This window comes from Sinocyclocheilus anshuiensis, unplaced genomic scaffold (genome assembly GCF_001515605.1).
Source record: "Sinocyclocheilus anshuiensis isolate Anshui unplaced genomic scaffold, SAMN03320099.WGS_v1.1 scaffold380, whole genome shotgun sequence".
Lineage (NCBI taxonomy): Eukaryota > Metazoa > Chordata > Actinopteri > Cypriniformes > Cyprinidae > Sinocyclocheilus > Sinocyclocheilus anshuiensis.
The window spans coordinates 903,350-922,338 of NW_015557081.1; the positions used below are offsets into that span (position 1 = coordinate 903,350).

The 18,989-nt window shown below is 35.7% G+C and overlaps 1 protein-coding gene across 1 annotated transcript in view; it reads left to right on the forward strand.

The window, feature by feature from the left end:
* The window catches only part of LOC107676908 (collagen alpha-1(VII) chain-like), a 61,178-nt gene that overhangs the window by 31,545 nt on the left and 10,644 nt on the right, over positions 1 to 18,989 (forward strand). The window contains exons 30-80 of the mRNA XM_016471645.1: positions 271 to 315; positions 390 to 458; positions 571 to 666; positions 859 to 885; positions 995 to 1,048; positions 1,392 to 1,463; positions 1,740 to 1,799; positions 1,892 to 1,918; positions 2,010 to 2,054; positions 2,259 to 2,294; positions 2,957 to 3,001; positions 3,765 to 3,800; positions 4,131 to 4,166; positions 4,259 to 4,291; positions 4,751 to 4,822; positions 4,928 to 4,987; positions 5,888 to 5,923; positions 6,084 to 6,164; positions 6,364 to 6,399; positions 6,630 to 6,674; positions 6,850 to 6,921; positions 7,054 to 7,089; positions 7,270 to 7,299; positions 7,537 to 7,578; positions 7,682 to 7,744; positions 7,862 to 7,900; positions 8,064 to 8,123; positions 8,254 to 8,286; positions 8,994 to 9,059; positions 9,149 to 9,193; positions 9,273 to 9,308; positions 10,013 to 10,039; positions 10,178 to 10,246; positions 10,335 to 10,397; positions 10,544 to 10,561; positions 10,643 to 10,678; positions 10,774 to 10,812; positions 10,904 to 10,939; positions 11,760 to 11,894; positions 12,043 to 12,144; positions 12,350 to 12,532; positions 12,722 to 12,829; positions 13,174 to 13,218; positions 13,849 to 13,917; positions 14,315 to 14,374; positions 14,585 to 14,629; positions 14,735 to 14,782; positions 15,913 to 15,966; positions 16,047 to 16,103; positions 18,257 to 18,334; positions 18,441 to 18,494. Of these exons, the coding sequence (XP_016327131.1) occupies positions 271 to 315; positions 390 to 458; positions 571 to 666; positions 859 to 885; positions 995 to 1,048; positions 1,392 to 1,463; positions 1,740 to 1,799; positions 1,892 to 1,918; positions 2,010 to 2,054; positions 2,259 to 2,294; positions 2,957 to 3,001; positions 3,765 to 3,800; positions 4,131 to 4,166; positions 4,259 to 4,291; positions 4,751 to 4,822; positions 4,928 to 4,987; positions 5,888 to 5,923; positions 6,084 to 6,164; positions 6,364 to 6,399; positions 6,630 to 6,674; positions 6,850 to 6,921; positions 7,054 to 7,089; positions 7,270 to 7,299; positions 7,537 to 7,578; positions 7,682 to 7,744; positions 7,862 to 7,900; positions 8,064 to 8,123; positions 8,254 to 8,286; positions 8,994 to 9,059; positions 9,149 to 9,193; positions 9,273 to 9,308; positions 10,013 to 10,039; positions 10,178 to 10,246; positions 10,335 to 10,397; positions 10,544 to 10,561; positions 10,643 to 10,678; positions 10,774 to 10,812; positions 10,904 to 10,939; positions 11,760 to 11,894; positions 12,043 to 12,144; positions 12,350 to 12,532; positions 12,722 to 12,829; positions 13,174 to 13,218; positions 13,849 to 13,917; positions 14,315 to 14,374; positions 14,585 to 14,629; positions 14,735 to 14,782; positions 15,913 to 15,966; positions 16,047 to 16,103; positions 18,257 to 18,334; positions 18,441 to 18,494 (2,859 nt within the window). The remainder of the gene's footprint in view (positions 1 to 270; positions 316 to 389; positions 459 to 570; positions 667 to 858; positions 886 to 994; positions 1,049 to 1,391; positions 1,464 to 1,739; positions 1,800 to 1,891; positions 1,919 to 2,009; positions 2,055 to 2,258; positions 2,295 to 2,956; positions 3,002 to 3,764; positions 3,801 to 4,130; positions 4,167 to 4,258; positions 4,292 to 4,750; positions 4,823 to 4,927; positions 4,988 to 5,887; positions 5,924 to 6,083; positions 6,165 to 6,363; positions 6,400 to 6,629; positions 6,675 to 6,849; positions 6,922 to 7,053; positions 7,090 to 7,269; positions 7,300 to 7,536; positions 7,579 to 7,681; positions 7,745 to 7,861; positions 7,901 to 8,063; positions 8,124 to 8,253; positions 8,287 to 8,993; positions 9,060 to 9,148; positions 9,194 to 9,272; positions 9,309 to 10,012; positions 10,040 to 10,177; positions 10,247 to 10,334; positions 10,398 to 10,543; positions 10,562 to 10,642; positions 10,679 to 10,773; positions 10,813 to 10,903; positions 10,940 to 11,759; positions 11,895 to 12,042; positions 12,145 to 12,349; positions 12,533 to 12,721; positions 12,830 to 13,173; positions 13,219 to 13,848; positions 13,918 to 14,314; positions 14,375 to 14,584; positions 14,630 to 14,734; positions 14,783 to 15,912; positions 15,967 to 16,046; positions 16,104 to 18,256; positions 18,335 to 18,440; positions 18,495 to 18,989) is intronic.

Below are 18,989 nucleotides of genomic sequence, written 5' to 3' on the forward strand. Positions count from 1 at the left end.
TTAAAACATGTATGTGATGTCCTATAGTCCTTTGTATATCTTAGTAGGAGAATTGGGAAAGCTGCAATTATCTTTGAGTGATTGACACAGGGAGTAATGAGGAATGATTATGGCTAGTCAGTGTATTTGCCCCCACTTTCTTTTAAAAGATTCAAATGTCTCACGTTTTAAACAGTTTGATACTTCTCTGTGTGATTGTGAAAGTGACTGTGACCATCAGACCAACCTTTTCTTTACATCTCTTCCTATTTCTCTTCTTCACAATCTCAGGGGCCTCCTGGTAATACTGGACCTAAAGGACAGAGAGGAGAGAGAGTAAGTTTAGTAATTGCCAAGCATTTGATATGTTGTATAGTGGTTTTTTTTTCCACATTTCTTTTTTCATGTAGGGTGAACCGGGCTATGTTATGGGAGGTATGGAGGTTCTTCCAGGACGTAAAGGAGAACCTGGATCCTCTGTAAGTGATTGTATCATACTATACAGCTGTATTAAATTGTTTACATTGCATAATATGCAACTAATCTAAAAATTATAACTGCATTTGGATGCTTTTCCCCCTTGATTAAAAGGGCCCTCCAGGTGCTCCAGGGGTCCCAGGGGTATCAGGTCCTCCAGGACTCCCTGGTTTGTCTGGGCCTCCGGGTTCTCCTGGACTCTCTGTTAAGGTTAGTATAAAATATGAGGAGTATGCACACGTCTATATTTAAAAAAAAATCACCTCATGTTAGTTGTTAAGGTTTTTACTGTATGTATATAAGATGTAGCTTCAATGCACAATGTAAAGTTACAATACAAGTCCATACTCACATGCAACGTGTGATATTTGCAGTATTTTATGGTATTTTTCTTCCTCTTAGGGCGAGACTGGAGAATCTGGTCCTAAAGTAAGTCATCTACTGCTCAATGAACAATTTACCATTTAACATTTTATATAAAATATACATGCAAAATTCGTCATAAATGTGTGATTATGATGCTTCTCACATTCTTCAGGGTCCACGTGGAAAACCGGGTCAGAAAGGAGAAAAGGGGGAGCATGGAAGTAATGTTAGTGCATGCTTTAAGACTTACTCTTTTAAAGCTACTCTGTGTATTGTTTATTAATTTTTTCGATTTAATACTAAAAATACAAACACTTTACTATCCCAGATTAATATGTAGCAGCTAGAAGTATACCTCAAAAAATATTCTTCGAAGTTGTAGATAAATAAAACAAAGATTGTTTGTGTAGAAAATACTATTTCAAAATTTCCTGTTTTATATGCAATGTTTTATTTATTTTTTTGCTAGCAATTTGCCAATTTTCTTGAATGTAAGCCATTAAGTAGGTTGTGTTTTAAATATTATAAAATTAAATAAGTAATTAAATCTTGTGGATATGTTTTCCTAGGGTCTACCAGGTTTACTAGGACCAGTGGGAGTGGATGGACTTCCAGGACTTCCTGGGCAGAAGGGGGAGAAGGTTTGAGAATATCTAAAAGAGTTTCATATGTCATTTTGTGCTTTCAGCAGTGTTATAAAAGCTATTTTAAGCAAAGATTTCCTACAGCTTGCCCAAGGCAGTTAAAATGCATAAATTAAATCTCTCTGCTCATCTGCCTGCTATCTTTATGGAAGTCTCATTGTTTGGGGAGCTGTAAAAAAAAAAAAAATTCCCTTCCTCTCTGTCAGGACTGCATGAAGCTAAAATTAGTGCAGCTGGTTGTTTGATTGAATTTCTTTTGTGTTCATCATAAAGGGAGAGGAAGGTATCGGAATTCAGGGTGTTCAAGGTCCACTTGGGCCAAAAGGAGAAAAGGTATGTTTTTCTGATGAGTTATATTAGTATTTCATTAAACGTATGCATGTTCCACAGTGAAAAATCTGAAGGGTAATTATTACATTTTTCAGGGTAATACAGGACAACAAGGCCCAAAGGTAAGCGTGTTGCATTTAAAATCAATGGAGCAGAGTAAAAGACATTTGTCTTGTGCAATGTATAATTTGTAGTTTCCATATTCATCCAAAGGGCGAAGTAGGAATCCAAGGAGTCCAGGGAATCACAGGCCCTCGGGTTTGTCAAACTATACACAACCATTTCAGCATCGAAGTGTTTCGTCTGTCAATTTGTGCTGTTAAATTATGTCTGTCTTTCACAGAGAATCGCCATGAACCTTTTAACAGATGTCAACCTTAGATGCAATTTTGTTTAATAAATGTTAAGTGCTTCATAATGGCAGGGGTGTTTCACTGTTGTTGTGTTTTTCTCTGTGTTTAGGGGAAAAAGGGTCTTAAAGGAGATCAAGGAGACAAGGTATGATTTTACACAATTTAGTCAGGCACATGTCTTTCTTACTGCTCTGTTTTAACCGATTTGCTCTTTCTCTAAATTAAACAATCACATCAAGTCAGTGCTTTTGTCTAGTACTGCTGCTGCTCTGTGTTTAATAACCTGATCCATAATACATCCTACTTGACTTTTCAACATGTTCAAAAATGTACAATCGGTTCAGTTCACTAGTATCGTGGTCAGAACCCTGTTTCCTCATTGAAATCTGGAATATTTTTAAACATCAAATGCACTAAACATCAACATCAGCTTCTTGCTAATTAAAATATGCTGTCTGGAATACTTGATTCTGTGGTCAGATATTTTTGTTTTATGACATTTCTGACTCTCTCCTCTCACATAATAATATAATCTTGACTCAAATAAATTTTTCATGTCCATTGATTTGTATATTTGGTAAGCAGTCATGTTAGAAGTTGGATAATATATAGTCAGCTAGCTAGTCATAAAAATAAACCTGTTCAGGATGATACAAGACCTGACCACCTTCTCATGTTTATTTTACAATAATGGCTATCTGATGGTACATTATTTTTTGCATGTAGGTATTATTTGTTTTCAGTTGCATAAACTACAAATAATAAATCCCTCAGTTAGCCTAATCAACAACTTGCTTTTTTTGACAGGGTGAACGTGGGGAAATTGGACCTATCGGGCCTCCAGGAGTTGCAGTAAGTCCATAACTTTTACCTGTTCACTTCCCTGAAAAATAGAAATAGCAACTGCAGGAAAAGGTCAGATGTGTGATGAACCAGTTAATGGATTTAAATCACTGCACTGCACAAATGCTTTCTTAAAGTCAAATCCTTATTCGTTTGTTCGCTCTTCAAACTCTGTCGAAGTTCTATTAAGAGCAAGGATGAGCTGTAGATCTTGGGGGAAATTAAAAGAGTCGATTAAGAAAAAGGAAAAACGCCTCCTCTCTGCTCTCTGGCCAGTCATGGACTCCAAAATACACATCAAACTAAGGATCCATTATCGACCTGATTAAAATTGCGAAACATCTGAATGGAGATTTCACCAAATCATGAGACGGCAAGAGAATTACACACATGAAACATTAAGAAATACTATATTATTATATCCTTCACATGCAACCTTGCCACTGTGTGTCCATTTCTGGCAAATCAGATTTTCAGTTAGTTTCAAATTAAACTTCTGCAGTCATTATTAAACCCAAGGCTTCAGAGAGGAGATCAAGGACACTCTCCAACGATTCGACTCCTCATTATCCTTGGTTCCCTTAGAAACACTATGGCATGATAAAACATTTGGTTTAGAGCTCTAGCGCACTCTAAAGATGCTCTCAGAGAGCCCACACTAGACATCTAACATCTCTCAAAGCACCTGAGGTCATTCATATTTGCTGAATACTAATTTCATAATTCTTGCAATGATTAGAGGGAAAGTTTACTTTCTCTTTTTCAACTTTAGGGCTTCCCTGGAGCTGCTGGACGAAAGGGTGATGAGGTGAATCTAAACTATTTTCTTCATTTAACCACTTCTAATAAACTACACTGCCCAAATTTTGTGGACTTCCCCTTCTAAATAAGGAGTTTAACTTATTTCAACTACACCCGATAACTAATAAGTGTGTGTAATCAAGCATACAGCAATGCAATCAGCCAATGTGTCAAAACCTACCTTTTAATTGTCCCAGTTATTATTTGATCTCACATTGAGCGTCAATTATGTGTAGTCAATTAATGCATGTAAATTTTATGCAGTTTATCACATCAGCACTTACAACTGTCTACAATTAAACAGTGTGGGATTTGTATTTATGTGTTTGATTCACAGGGGCAGCGCGGCCCTCCCGGTGACCCAGCAAAAGGGGTAAAACTGATGTCCCAGAATGCCTCAGTGTCTCATCTAACACATTTTTGCTTAAGAATAGACTATTGCTAATAATTCCCCTCACATTTTAGATACTCGGTCATCCAGGGAAAAAGGGTGCCAGGGTAAGATAATAAAGAATTGGTTTCAAAATGTAAAAAATGTCTTAATATGTGAACAACTGTCTGCACCAAAGCCAGGTCACCCTTGGGTTTTACATCCCAGCTCATGAATGAAATCTGACGGTTATTTCCCCTTGGGTTTCCCTCAACTGCATTGATGAAAACAAGTAGTGCATCCAGCACTTGGACAACTTAAACACGGTTAATTACTGCCATGAGCACAGATATGAAACTAAGAGCTCCCCCAGGTCTGCTTGTCAATGAACACACAAAGTCCCAAAACACTCCAGGGGTAAAATCTATATGATTAAAAGTTTTTAAGTGATGCTTCTAAATAAACCAAACTGAGCTTGAGCACACCTGCCATATTGGTTGTTGGTAGGTTTTGTATTATTTCTAATGGTCATAAGCAGAGATATTTAAGCTTGGTTATCTTTTTTTCTCCCTGGACTGTGTGTAAAGGGGGATATTGGACAAGTTGGGCCACCAGGACCACAAGGTATCAAAGGAGATCAAGGTGATAAAGGTGAAAAGGTAGGTGTATGTTTGCTGTTTTGGATGTGAAAGTACGATTAATTGTATATATTGATTAGCTGCCAGTGTGAATGTACTGATGTGTTGTCTTCTGGGTTTTTGAAGGGCAGTCCTGGATTTGGAATCCCCGGTCAGTCTGGTCCCAAAGGAGAGAGTGGAGAAAGAGTGAGTGTTTATGAGGCTTGTTGGCCTGTAGGAAAGTCTTCACTTCTAACTGTAGGACACAATGAAGAAAACCGAAAAAATGTCCACACAGTAATTTTATAAACCATATATGGAATTGCACTACTGTTTAAAAGTTTGGGTTCGGTAGGATTATTTGATGTTTTAGAAAGAATTCTCTTATGCTTACCAAGGTTGCATTTATTTGATCAGAAGTACACTAAAGCAGTATATATTGTATATATATTGCAAATACAAGTACATTTACATTTAGTTATTTAGCAGACACTTTTATTAAAAGCGACTTACAAATGAGGACAATGGAAGCAATCAAAATCAACAAAAGAGCAATGATACGCAAGTGCTATTACAAGTCTCAGTTAGCTTAATGCAGTACACATAGCAAGGTTTTTTAAAATTATATTATTAATAAAAAGAAAACCGATAGAATAGAAAAAGAATAGAGCAAGCTAGTGTTAGAGGCCTTTTTTGCTTTTGTTAATTGTATAATAAATAAAAAGAAAACAAATAGATAGAATACAAAAAGATTAGAGAAGCTAGTGTTAGTTTTTTTAAAAGAAAACAAACATTTAGTAAATGAATAGAGTGCAAGTCTAAAAGGGACAAGTTTTTTTTTTTTTTTAAGAATAGAATTAGAATAGAGAGGGTAATAGAGAGGGTCAAATAGAGATGGAAGAGATGTGTTTTTAACTGATTCTTACATTTACATTTAGTCAAAAGTAATGTAAAAATAAGTAAATAAGTAAACAAGTAAAAAACTACATTTGTTCATAAATTCACATATTAGACAAAAAAAAAAGTTTTAGAATACCCAAAAGAAAAGAAACAACCCATCAAACACTATTTAGACCATTCTGTCTCATTTCTTTTTTTAAAATGCAGGGTAATGTTGGATTATCAGGGAAACCTGGGCCTAAAGTAAGTTTGTTATACTCACATTTACATTTTTATTTTAATACCTGTCAAATTCACATTTGTGTATCTTAATACCTGTGGAATTTGATTTGTGAATCAAAGAGAGTGCATACAAGATTAAATGAAGATCATTTACATGAACACTTCCTTCGATTGTGTCCAGGGCAGCGATGGGTCCAAAGGAGAGAAAGGGGAGGTGGGTTTCCCAGGCAACCCTGGTTCTCCAGGACTAAGAGGTAAAGATGTAAGTAAATCCAGAGCCCAGAATGACTGATACAAGAAGGATGGGAGTGTGTGTATATGTGAGTGTGTGTGTGCTATGCATCATTGCACTAAGGATATTAGAGATAGAAGGGTTACTTTGCCATAAAATACCCATTGTTTGCTTTTTAATTAATGTTTCATTCATATTAAATTACATTTTCTGCTTTAATGGATTTCAGGGTCTGCCAGGACTGATAGGAGAGATGGGATTGAGGGTGAGAATCAACAACAAGCACAGAGAGACCCATACCTTTACACAATCTTTGTTTTTATTATTTACAGTACTTTAATTGTTTATATACTGAGTTATTATTGATTTAGATCCCCTCAACCTCATAAAAATGTTACATTTTCAATTAGACATTATTTAGTATGTTTATTATTAAGCTGTTTTTATCTTTACAATGCAGATGATTTCAGGTTTTATTTTTTTATTTTTTTACAGGGAGAGTCTGGTTCACCAGGAGAACCTGGAGAGAGAGGTGTTAAGGTATTGTCTCTCTTCTGAAGCTCTTTATCTAACATCTCTCTATGTTCAAATCAGATAATCTGTATCTGCCTTGTAATATAACCCTTCCAATTAAAAACATATGATCCTTTTCTACCTAACACTAGTTATAAAAGCATAAAGTCATAAAGTCACTTCTCCTCATCTCCAATGTCAGGGGCCTCTCGGTCTTCCAGGACGACCCGGTGACCCTGGGGAAAAAGGCGAGCATGGGAAATTAGGGTTACCAGTAAGCAGCTTCCTTTATTTTACATTCTATAGACAGTATTTGATCAATATTTGAATTATGAGCCATGAATTATGAGCCATAATCGCAAGGAGTAGTCAATACCGTCTGATAATGAATGCCCATATATTTCAGGGTCCAGAGGGAAACAAAGGAGAGAAAGGCGAGCCGGTACGTGCTGCTATTAAAAAGCACATGGATGGTTTTATTTTTATACTATTTTTTTGTCAATGTTTCAAGGGCCGGTCATGTTCTGTTCTCACATAAGAGAATCTGAGTTTTTCTTGTCATGCTCTCCAGTGATAAAATTAAAGCGTAGGAGTCACTGTATTAATATTTCATTCTCTGCAGGGAAGGCCGGGACCACCGGGAAACACTCAAGTGAGTTTTACTCTCTTTACTGGGTATTATAATCAAGCAGTTTAACATAAATTAATATTAATGCAATCATGTTATTTTCAGTTGGTTGGTTTGTTACACGTCAAAAGCTGTCAAGCCTGTGTTGCTCTTTTTTGTTTTTTTGTCTTTAGAAGCATTTATTTGACTGACTATTTCATGGTTATCCTTGTTAATGCATATTGTCAGTAACTTCATGTTCTCATAATTCTTCTTCCCTAGTTCACCACTTCAGACAACACCATTCTCACCAGGGCCATTAAGGTAAAAGAAGATATTTAGACATTTAAAATTCTTAAAAATTTACAGATACCAAAAAAAAAACATGTAGGACCTTTGGTCAATTGTGTATTTGTTGTCTTTAAAGGGTGAACCTGGTGAGCCAGGGATCCCAGGACTCAGAGGGGAGACAGGACGTCCTGGACCACCTGTAAGTTAGGCTTCCACATTTAATGTACTATATATATACAGTATATATTATATATATATATATATATATATATATAAAAAAAACAGAATGATATGGGTTGCTTTTATTCTCCCTTAGGGTCCTGAAGGTAAACCAGGACCTCCTGGGAATTCACTGGTGAGCCACTATAAAGTCATGTCCACCTTTATTAATTTGAGAATAATTATTATTTTTTTGCATATTTTTGTCAGTGTTCAGATGACATGCCTTTTAATAATTGGGAAAAAACTTAAACACATTATATATTATATAATGTAGTTCAGTTTTCTTTCTCTTCTAGCCTGGATCTAGTAAAGGAAGAGATGGTGTGGATGGTTTACCAGGAAGGCCTGGATCTAAGGTTTGACTATTTTGTTTCAATTTTAATCTGTAGAACTTTTCTAAATTATGGTGATAGCTAATCGTTCTCTTCATATGTGCTATTGTAATTGTTTTAAGTTATAATTTTCAGTGTTTTTGTGTGTACACAGGGTGAACCAGGACAGAAAGGGGACCCAAGTCGAGTGAGTAGACCTAATAAAAGCTATTTTGTGATAATTTAGCATATGATTCATGATTTAAATTTCAGTGACATTAACTGAATTGCAGGGTGTGTGACCGGTGAACATTCTTAAAGTGCATCAAATGTCTACACGATGTCTGCTAATGAGTCTGTAGAACACCTTTGATTTATGATTTTGCTTAATGTCAGGTGAAAAAAAAGAATTTAGCTAAAATATGTTTAAAAAATCCAACAATTATATGCACTTTCCTAAAGGTTATCTTTAGTTCCCTTTCAGTCGGTCACTCTCGACGTCACGTCGGATGACCGACGAAATTGGGATCTCGCTTAGAGAGACCAATCTACTTCGAGTGTAAACTAAACGAGCCAATGCACATTGGCATGCTATTATTGCATCCAGCTGCCGCTGATCACAGCGTGAGTATAAGTAGGCAGCAGATGCAGCGGTCACGACCCGGAAGTACGCAGAGAACTCCGCACCGCGGCGGACCTCGCGCTACAAACGACGAAGGTCACGGCGCGGTCTCTGGGTCATGCGATGTCCACTATGGTGGTCCAGGAGCGCCATTTCTGGCTGTGACTGGGGGTTACCATACGTAACCGAGACGTTCTTGAAGGACAGATTATTATCATAATTAGAGTGGCTGGAGTTAATGCTGCACTTTTCAGGGTTTTATGTGCATTCGTGTGTGTGTTTGTGTTTAACAGACAGGTGAGAAAGGAGATCATGGACGTGCTGGGATTACTGGTATGCCTGGTTTACCTGGGACACCTGTGAGTATAGTAACATTTACAGCAGATATAAACTATAAAATCTCTATAATTTCTTCCTTTTTCCTAACTTCTGTTCTCTTCTCTTGTAGGGTAAACCTGGTGTTGATGGGAAACGTGGAGCAGCTGGAAAAGATGTAAGTTTAATATATTATTGTAGTTCTAAATGCTTTTGAACTTTTTGTAAAACCAAACCACTGGGTTTTTTTTCTCCAGGGAGATCAAGGACCAAAGGGTGATGAAGGGACAAAGGTGGGACAACAGACTTATATGAACTACAAATCCATTATATTTAAACGTTTAGTTCACCCACAAATTAAAATCTGAACAAAATTTACTCACCCTCAGGCCATCCAAGATGTAGATGAGTTTGTTTCTTCATCAGAACAGATTTTGTGAAATTTAACATTACATCACTTTGTCACCAGTGGATCCTCTGCAAAAGCTGCATGTTTATTAAATCCATTATTATTTATATACGAGACCATAATAATTCTTGAAAAAGTCCTTTTTCCCCTGTTGTTCTCTCACATCAAAATCCATATTCATATTTATGTAAAACTGTTTTGGACTGTTTTCACTTGTAAACAGTGCTTGATCTGCCCATATTTCTCTCCTGATTCAGACAAGACAACTTTTTCACTGGAGAAAGCAATATTATGGATAGAAGACTAATATTTTAGCTTTTCACTTCACAAGGCGTTAATTGAAGTCGTGTGGATTGCTTGTGGATTATTGCAATTGTTAATCAGCTCATTCTGACGGCACCCATTCACTACAGAGTATACATTGGTGAGCAAGTGATGTAATGCTAAATTTTTACAAATCTGTTCAGATAAAGAAACAAATACATGTATGGCCTACAGATGAGTAAATTTTGATCAATTTTTAAAATTAAACTATTTCTTTCAGCTGAAATCTACTTGGCTAACATCGTTTCTTATTTTAATGCATAGGGTGAAAAAGGTGAACCTGGTGCAAATGTAAGATAATCCCAAATCAGACACATCATAATGCAACAATACTTTCTTTAAATGCAATTTTAACTATGGTACAATCAAATGGTTTGTTTATATCCATTATGCCCATTATTCTTTATTTTTGCCATTTTAACTGCTTAGGGAAATGAAGGTCAAAAAGGAGAGCCAGGATCTCCAGGCTTGCCAGGTCCTCCCATTGTCCTCCAAGATGTAATTATTTTTTCTTTGTTTTTTGAGCTTAGACAAACTTTACTTGCAACAATGACTGTTGTTAAATTACATTTGTGTTTGTTCTCAGGGTATGTCGATTGAGGACATTAAAAAGGCATTTCCCATACCAATGGGACCCCCGGGTGCGGTGGTGAGTGTCATTTTGATAGCATTGTGAATACAAGCTTCTTTTCAAATAATCAACATAAAAAGGCTGGGCTTTCATGTTTTTCATGCATTTATATTGCAGTGACTTTCAGTTCTTATGCGCGTGTATGTATGTTTCTGTGTTTGTAGGGTCCTCCTGGGATGAAGGTAAAGTATAGCTAACCAAAAATCCTTGAAGAAATGAAACGCTTCTCAGACGATATGTAATTTTTCTCCTTTGGTTGGCAGGGAGAGAAAGGAGACATGGGTTTGAAAGGAGAGAAGGTATCAAAGCTTTCTACATCTTACTGACTGCACAAGATATCTCCATAAATCTATGCTGCAGAAGTAATGATAGTTGGCACTGTATTATTTAACAGGGTGATGCTGGCCCACCGGGGAGAGCTGTTGAAATGAAGGTTTGCATGGTTACTCAATGCCTATACATCATTTACTTCATTACAAAACTGATCTTTGGTGGTGTAAACATATTGTTATGTTCTATTTCAGGACATTGAAGGCTTGTTTGATTCATATGGTATTAAAGTAAGTGTGCTGTGTTTTTAAAAAGTTCGTGTTAACCCAGCAGGAGTTCTGAAGGCATAATGTTTGATTTTCTTACTTAAAACTGACATGATTATTTTTTTAAATGAGGAGGAGGGTTACTTTGTATCCTTCAGGCAACACTATGCAATGGAATGACTTGAATGAAAGGTTTTATTTATTTAAATATTTGAAGCCAAATTGAATGACTATATATTTTTACTGATATCAGAATTCTGAATGTTAAAAAACATAAAAAGTTATAAAACATTATATATTAGTGCAATAGGTGTTTTACGAACTAATATCAGAATCTAATAAAATTGGATCCAGATTAACTTTCACTTCAATTTTGCTTAGATATTGAGCTTTAATATTTAATATTAGTTACATGCACAATTTTTATTCATATGAAATGTTAATATTTCATATTAATACTAAAACACACTTTATAAATAAAAATATAAATATACATTTGGAACATGATAACTGCAAAATTCACAATTAAGGCTGCATCCATTACATCCATAACATAATTTAAATTTAAAAGACTTTTTTTATTTTGAAATGAAAATGTACTCACTAACAAATTAAAATCATAAAAGAATTTTAAATTTACCCTCAGGATATAGTGTGAACTGTGTACAAGAGCTTTTTACTTGTTTATAAAAGTAATTGTTACATTACTAACCATTTTATTGTCATCTCATATGAATTCTATATTTATATGAATTGTAACAAATTTGAATTGCATTGATGTTACACTAAAATAAAACATATTACCACAATAAAAATGTACAATAAAAAAAACACACTTTCATAGCTCTCGCTGCTGAAGGCCTTGATTGACAGGCTGCTTCAGGATGGAATGGAGGAGCTTCTTCATGAGATCAGCACTAGCAGAAGAGTGAAAGGAGACAGACAGGAGCCGGACTCAAACGTCATCACTGAATACACCGTGAGTAGCCTCCTGAACTTACAAAACATCTCAGGTAAATGAAACTCTGATTACTAGTCAGATAGATTTTCTGTTTATGATAAATACCCACTATTAGCAATAATGTTCTTGCTGTATCTGAATCATAAGACCTCTTTCTAATCCACAGAGCTCAGTAAAGTACAGTCACCCACAAGAGTCATTACCTGATACAGATTTGGCTGAGGAAGAGACTGATCTTGAAGAGGGGCAGATGCCTGAGCCCAGTTCTGTAAGCATACATTCATTCCTGTATGAGTAATTACAGCACCATTATTCAGAATCCATTTGTAACCAAACATCAACATACTTTGTTCAGTTATTTTCAGACATACTTGACAGATTTGTTCTGATATAGTGTTATCTACATTTAATGCAAGCAATACAGTTGCCATTGTTTTTTAATGTGGCTTTGGTGCCTTGTCTTGTATTTTAAGAAGCCTGTTGTAGAAAAAGAAGTGGGTCCTATCCTTTCGAACATCTCTACTATTCACAAAAAGGCCAACCAGAGTAAAACCAAAGACAAGCTGGTAGATGTTGAAGAAAAGAAACTTGTGGAGACCAACTTCAGTGATGTTACACCTTTGAAATTTCTGCAAACCAATACTTCCTCTGAGAGGGTATGCTTACTAGTGATATTTAATGTTATTTATTGTATTGAAGCTCATTAAAGTGTGTTTTTAGTGTAGTTTATATAGAAAAATGCAAAACTTCACCGCATCACTTGTCTTTTTTCAGATTCATTTGAACATGATTCCATTTATTGGCTACTTTAAAAACAAGTTTAAAAAATAAAACCTTTTTCACAGTTGGTCTCTGGGAAGGTAGAGGTAAGTATGGAGACAGTTTTCCACAGCCACGAGGACACGGGGAAGAAAACATCTGGAGAGAAGAAGAAAAGCAGAGAGAGGGGAAAGGTACACTGATCTCGCTCTGTTATATAGATGAGTTTCAGTCTCGGTTCTGTGTTGTACTTACTGTAAATTAACAGAATATCAATTAATAAAGAGTCAAATTAGCCATAAGCTGGTTTTGGCTATTAAATAGACAAATGTCTTAATCCTGGTGAAAATTTAAATCTGTGCAGTAATAATAAAAACCTAACCAGACATAATTAGAACTGAACATTACAATTAAATATTAAATGTCATTAAATGTCATGGCCACTAACTTCCTAAATGTCTCTAAATATTTCTAATGAGTGTTATTTAAAGCCTTCTCATAAATTATGATGCTTCTCAACTGCTAAACTCTCAACCAGGGCAAAGGAAATAAAGGACGTCAAAAACGACAAAGGAAACGTTTGGTAAATGTTTCATCATCGCACCTAACCTGACATTCACACATCATTCATATTCAAGGGAGCTTAATAGTGACTAAATGTGAACTTTTTGACTATTACATTGAACTTTATTTGTGTGATTACTTAAATATTCTGATGTACTAGAGTTATTATAGACTTGTCTAAAGATGCCTAAGTACTTCATACAAAAAAAGCATAAACCCTAAATGATTTATAAACAAACATTAAATGCACCTGTTTTTACCCATAATCATAATGTATAATTAATCCAACTAATATGCTGCAAATTTCATTAATCACAGTCATTATACTCCCACTAAAAGTACAAAGAATGAATGAATATTCTGTCACCATTTTCTCACCTTCAACCTGTATGACTTTAATGGAATTTTAATTTTGGGTGAATTATAACCACTTAAATTCTCCAAAAATCAAGTTTACTAATATTGTTATTTATTTTAGTCTGTAAATCATGTCTCTAATGTGTTTCCAATCTATTCTCACTGACACTTTTACATGTTTGTTTGTTCTCTGTGGAAACATTAGTGTCAAAACAAATCTTTTTAGCTTCTGTCTAATAATGCTTGATCATTAGAAGGCAGAAATAATTGTTCTTACCACTGTAAATTACAGGAAGATCAAGACAACATGGAAGAGGAGGTTGAGGAAGCATCATATGACGATGAGGAATATGAATATGAGGTAAGTCTGTCACATGATCCTACTGTGAAATGTAATGTATGATGGCAAATACACCGATGTGATTCATAATCAGATTTTGTCTATAATGTGTTGACACATTTATAATGAATTGAATGGGAACCGACATGTCAACCTACGCTAATCACCTGAGTTTACCTAATATCTCCCTCCCTCACACCCACACTGGAGAGTCCAATCACACCGTTCACGTCACACTTAACAGGGCCTTAATATAGTACTCCCACTCCACAGCCAAAAGAAGAAACAGTAATCACAACGTTTCTAATTAATGTTGAGTAATTCTTCTCATAATCTCTCATCACTTGCTTTCAGTTTATATATTTTTTTCATTAACTTTTCACATCGATTTTTGAATGTTTTGTTCATATCATGTCAGGACGAGCTGCCCACAGAAGAGCCCTTTCCCTCTCGAGAGGAGGAGGGCGAAGGGGAGGAGGTGAGTATTATTAAAACCAAATCAAATCACAATAAACACACATACATACACAACTGGAAGCACTACTGCAGACAGAGTCACAGTTTAGATGGATAGAGGTTACAATGGAATAATGTTTCATCAATAATACAATATATGGTTGTACAATATGTTATAGCACTGAGCTGAAGTTGTTGTTTTTTCTGTTGGAACTCTTGTTTTTGTCCTCAGGTAAAATACTCAACAACAACTGCTATATACACACAAGAAAATGAGGTAAGAGTGTAAACCTTTCTTTTTAATATTACTAATAATTTTAAATGGTTATGTTTAGTAAGATGCTATAGAAATGCTATTCAAAAAATGTTAAAATTTACACAGGATGAAACAACTTCTCCGATTACACAGTATCCAGAGGAGATTACACTGGTAAGAAGAAAAAGTGACGTGACATGTGGCCAAGTATGGTGACCCATACTCGGAATTAGTGCTCTGCATTTATCCCATCCAAAGTGCACACACACCGTGAGCACACGCCCGGGGAGCAGTTGGGGGTGGAAGAGAGCGCTGTACATTCACTCCCCCCACCTACAATCCCTGCCGGTATGAGACTCGAACCCGCAACCTTGGGTTACGAGTCCGATTCTCTAACCATTAGGCCACGACTTCCCCAAATATACACTACCGATACAGTGTATACAATACATATACACTACTAAGAATATACACTACCAACAGTTTGGGGTTGATAAGACTTTTTGATGTTTTTGAAAAAAAATGGTTATGCTTACCAAAGCTGCATTTTTATTGTAAAATATTATAATAACTGATTTCTATTTTACTATATTTCAAAATGTAATTTATTTCTGTGATGGCAGAGCTGAATTTTCAGCAGCCATTACTTCAATTACTTCCAGTCTTCAATGTCATGTGATTCTTTAGAAATTATTCACATTTTTTTTTTTTTGCATGACAAATTATTTGCCTTTATCAGTGAATTTCACCAGTGCAAACAATATTTTGCGCAAGTTCAAATGCATTTTAAACAGTCAACATCAGTGTATTAATATAAAGTGTATGTTTCAAGAACATGAAAAGAATAACTAATGAAACATCATCTGGAAAAGTATCACACCGGCATCCCAGCATGCACTGCACTTGATTTTCAGTCATGATTCCTCTGGTTTGTGCACTTGCAATGCAGAATGTAAAAATTGCTTAATGGTCGCTCTTACAGGTAAATATGCAGCCATTACTCCAGTCTTCAGTGTCACATGATCCTTCAGAAATATGCTGATTTGGTGCTCAAGGAACATTTCTATTATCAGTGTTGAAAACACTTGTGCTGCTTAATATTTTTTGTGAAAACATAGGTATATTTTTAATTAGGATTCTTTGAATGAAATGTTCAAAAGAATCGCATTTCTAATCATTTTTTAATCATAAAATGATTAATTTCTTTTAAAAATATTTTACTGATCCAAATTTTTGAAGTTTTTTTTGATCATTCATAATTTCTTTTTTACTAACTTTAACATGTCCTCTCAATGTGCTTTCAGATGGTTCACACAACAACAGCGAGTCCCCTGCTCTCATCAAAAGTCACAGAGCAGGTACTTCGACCCTGTGTTAGTTTCAGCAGTTTACATGTTCTGCATATAATACACATGAACTAATTTTATGTGTTTTACAGAAGCCGCGTGAAACCACATTAATATCAGTGCTAAATGCAACACAAACTGGAGAGGAGGTAAAAGTTTGTCTGTGATTTTGCTTTCTGGCTTCCACCTCTTTTGCCAAGACTTGCATGTGGCTTCAGTTTGAAGCATGAACTAACTAGAGCTTTGGAAATCCTTCTTTTAGCATGTCTGTTGGATGTTTTAGCTTATTGCAACTGATTAATTAAGTCGTTTGAATCATTTAATTGGCATATATTTTGTAAAATGTCTTTGAATTGAATTTTTTATTGCATGACAAAATAATTGCCTTCACTTCATCAGTGAATTTCACCAGTGCAAACAATGTTCAAATGCATTTTAAACAGCCAACTTCAGTGTATAAATGTCAAGAATATAAAAAGTAACACACTGGCATCCCAGCATGCACTGCACTTGATTTTCAGTCATGATTCCTCTGGTTTGTGCACTTGCAATGCAGAATGACACATTAAACGTTCTTCATAGTGCTCTTACAGATCAGCTACAGGTTTTCTTTAATATATTTATTTTCTTAACACAGGAGCTCCCCTAAACTCTGTAAGAGAGACATTCAAGTGTGTAGAAACTGTGAAGGGTAAAAGAGGGGGAGGATCTGACTGGCCGGCATTACTTTGGGAATGATGTCTTTCGTCCATGCTGCCTCCACCACGACTAGCGTTCAGTATGCTGCAGTGCCTTTGATAGATTGAGAAGAACCTCCAGCACTCTCTGAGGAGAGATCAGCCCAGTATAAACATAAAGAACAGATCTTGTAATGTGCTGTTTTTACACTTACTGAACAAATACAAGCTAAATCATCAATAATCCATATAAAAGTGACAACACAAAACACTCATGAATGGTTCGTGACATTATTCTAAGTTGTTTTTTTTTATAGAGAATCAAATCATTTGCCCTGACAGCTCATTCAACATCGATTTGTTCATCAGTTCCTTATTTATTAATAAGACTGAAAAAAAGATTGTATTTTGTGTGTCTGCATATTTACTTTTTCATTTGGGGTAACATAATGTGCTACCTGTTTTCACTGGTGAAATTCAATGGCATATTGCTTTTCTTTCATATTTAATCTGTTTGTGCATGTCTGTCAGTAAATGTGTTCTTCCTAAACCAGTCTTAACCTGTTTCTGAGTCTTTATTGTGATATGTGTGTTTAATTCTTTCACAATCATGTTTGCTTCATGATATTTTTAAAGTATATTGATAAAATAAATTGGTACCATATCAATTATTGAACAATATTAAATATTTGAATTAATCAGTATCATTTAATTTAGCAATAAGCCCCAAGAAGCCGTGCTTTACAGTGAATTTATAACGGCTAAGGGGTGTTGTTAGGCACAACGTGAAGCGGAGTGCCTAAAACCCCCTTAGCTGTTATAAATTCGCTGTAAACCATGGCTTCACGGGGCTTATTGCTTTTATAAAACGGTTATTCCATATACGTAGTAAGGTTTCACAAAATAAAACAGAGCAAATAAAGTGTAATGATTTTAATAAAAACATTATTCTTCCACCAATCAATGTAGTTCCTCAGAATCAGTTGTGGTTGCAACAAAGTGGTTGCCGAGCAACACACAAACGTAAACAAAGGTGTATGTTTTTAGAGTAATTTACAACAGCGTCGAACATGGCTCAGCCAATCAGAATCAAGGACCGGAACTATCCGTTTTATAATTTTGCTTTCTGTAATTTATTGTTTTTGCTAATTTCCCCCTATTTTTAAGTTAAGTTAATCGGTATTACTTTACAATAAGGGTTCATTTGTTAATATAAGTTAACTAACATGAACTAACAATAAACAATCATTCTAAAGCAATTATTAATCTTAGTTGATGTTAATCTTAGCATTTACTAATGGATTTGTAGATCAAATTAGTTAATCAACTAACATGAACTTTTTATCCACTAACATAACAAAGGTTAATAAATGCTGTTAAAATATACTGCTATCAAGTGTTACCAGTTAATAAAAAAACTAGTGGTTTAATAACATTGTTTAATGCGATCTTTAGCAAATCTCAAAATCATTTTTTTTTCTTCATATCTGTACATTATAAGGTTTTGGTGCCTAAATTCACTTGTAGCATTTAAAATGATTGATTTAACACTTTATTTCAGTAAAGTAGTGATAATGTAAATGTACATGAAACTCCTGTTTATAAGACTGTTTGGGTATAAACAGGTGAGCTTGTCCCACAATAGCGGCCTGGAAGAGGCAAGATCTAAAGTGAAGAGAAGTGCTCCTTCATCTGAGTTCATGGTAAAATCTTGTTCATAACTGTCCACCTAATGTTTTGACAGGAGAATTTCATTTGCACATAGAATAAGCATCTTAATAAGGCATGAATCACGTGTGTCTTCTGCAGGCCTACATGCCTGGAACACCAGGAGGACAAAACCGTTACAAACAAGGATCTAAGGTGATGAAAACTGAATTACAGCGACGTATTTAGTGCTTATGATTGAATAAGCTCATCTTAGAGAGCTGCAGATGTGATTGCATGATGTAATGGAGGGAACGTCTCGGTTATGTATGGTAACCCTCGTTCCCTGAAGGAGGGAACGGAGATGTCACGTCGGATGACCGACAAATTGGGATCTCGCTTAGAGAGACCAATCTACTTCGAGTGTAAACTAAACGAGCCAATGCACATTGGCATGCGATTATTGCATCCAGCTGCCGCTGATCACAGCGTGAGTATAAGTAGGCAGCAGATGCAGCGCATATTCAGGTTTTCGCTGAGGAGCCGAGCCGGTGACCCGGCCGCTCAGCGGTGGTACAGGAGGCAGTTGCCTCCTTCAGGCAACGAGGGTTACCATACGTAACCGAGACGTTCCCTTTCAGTCGGTCACTCTCGACGTCACGTCGGATGACCGACGAATTGGGATCCTACCAAAAGGCCACAGATACTGCC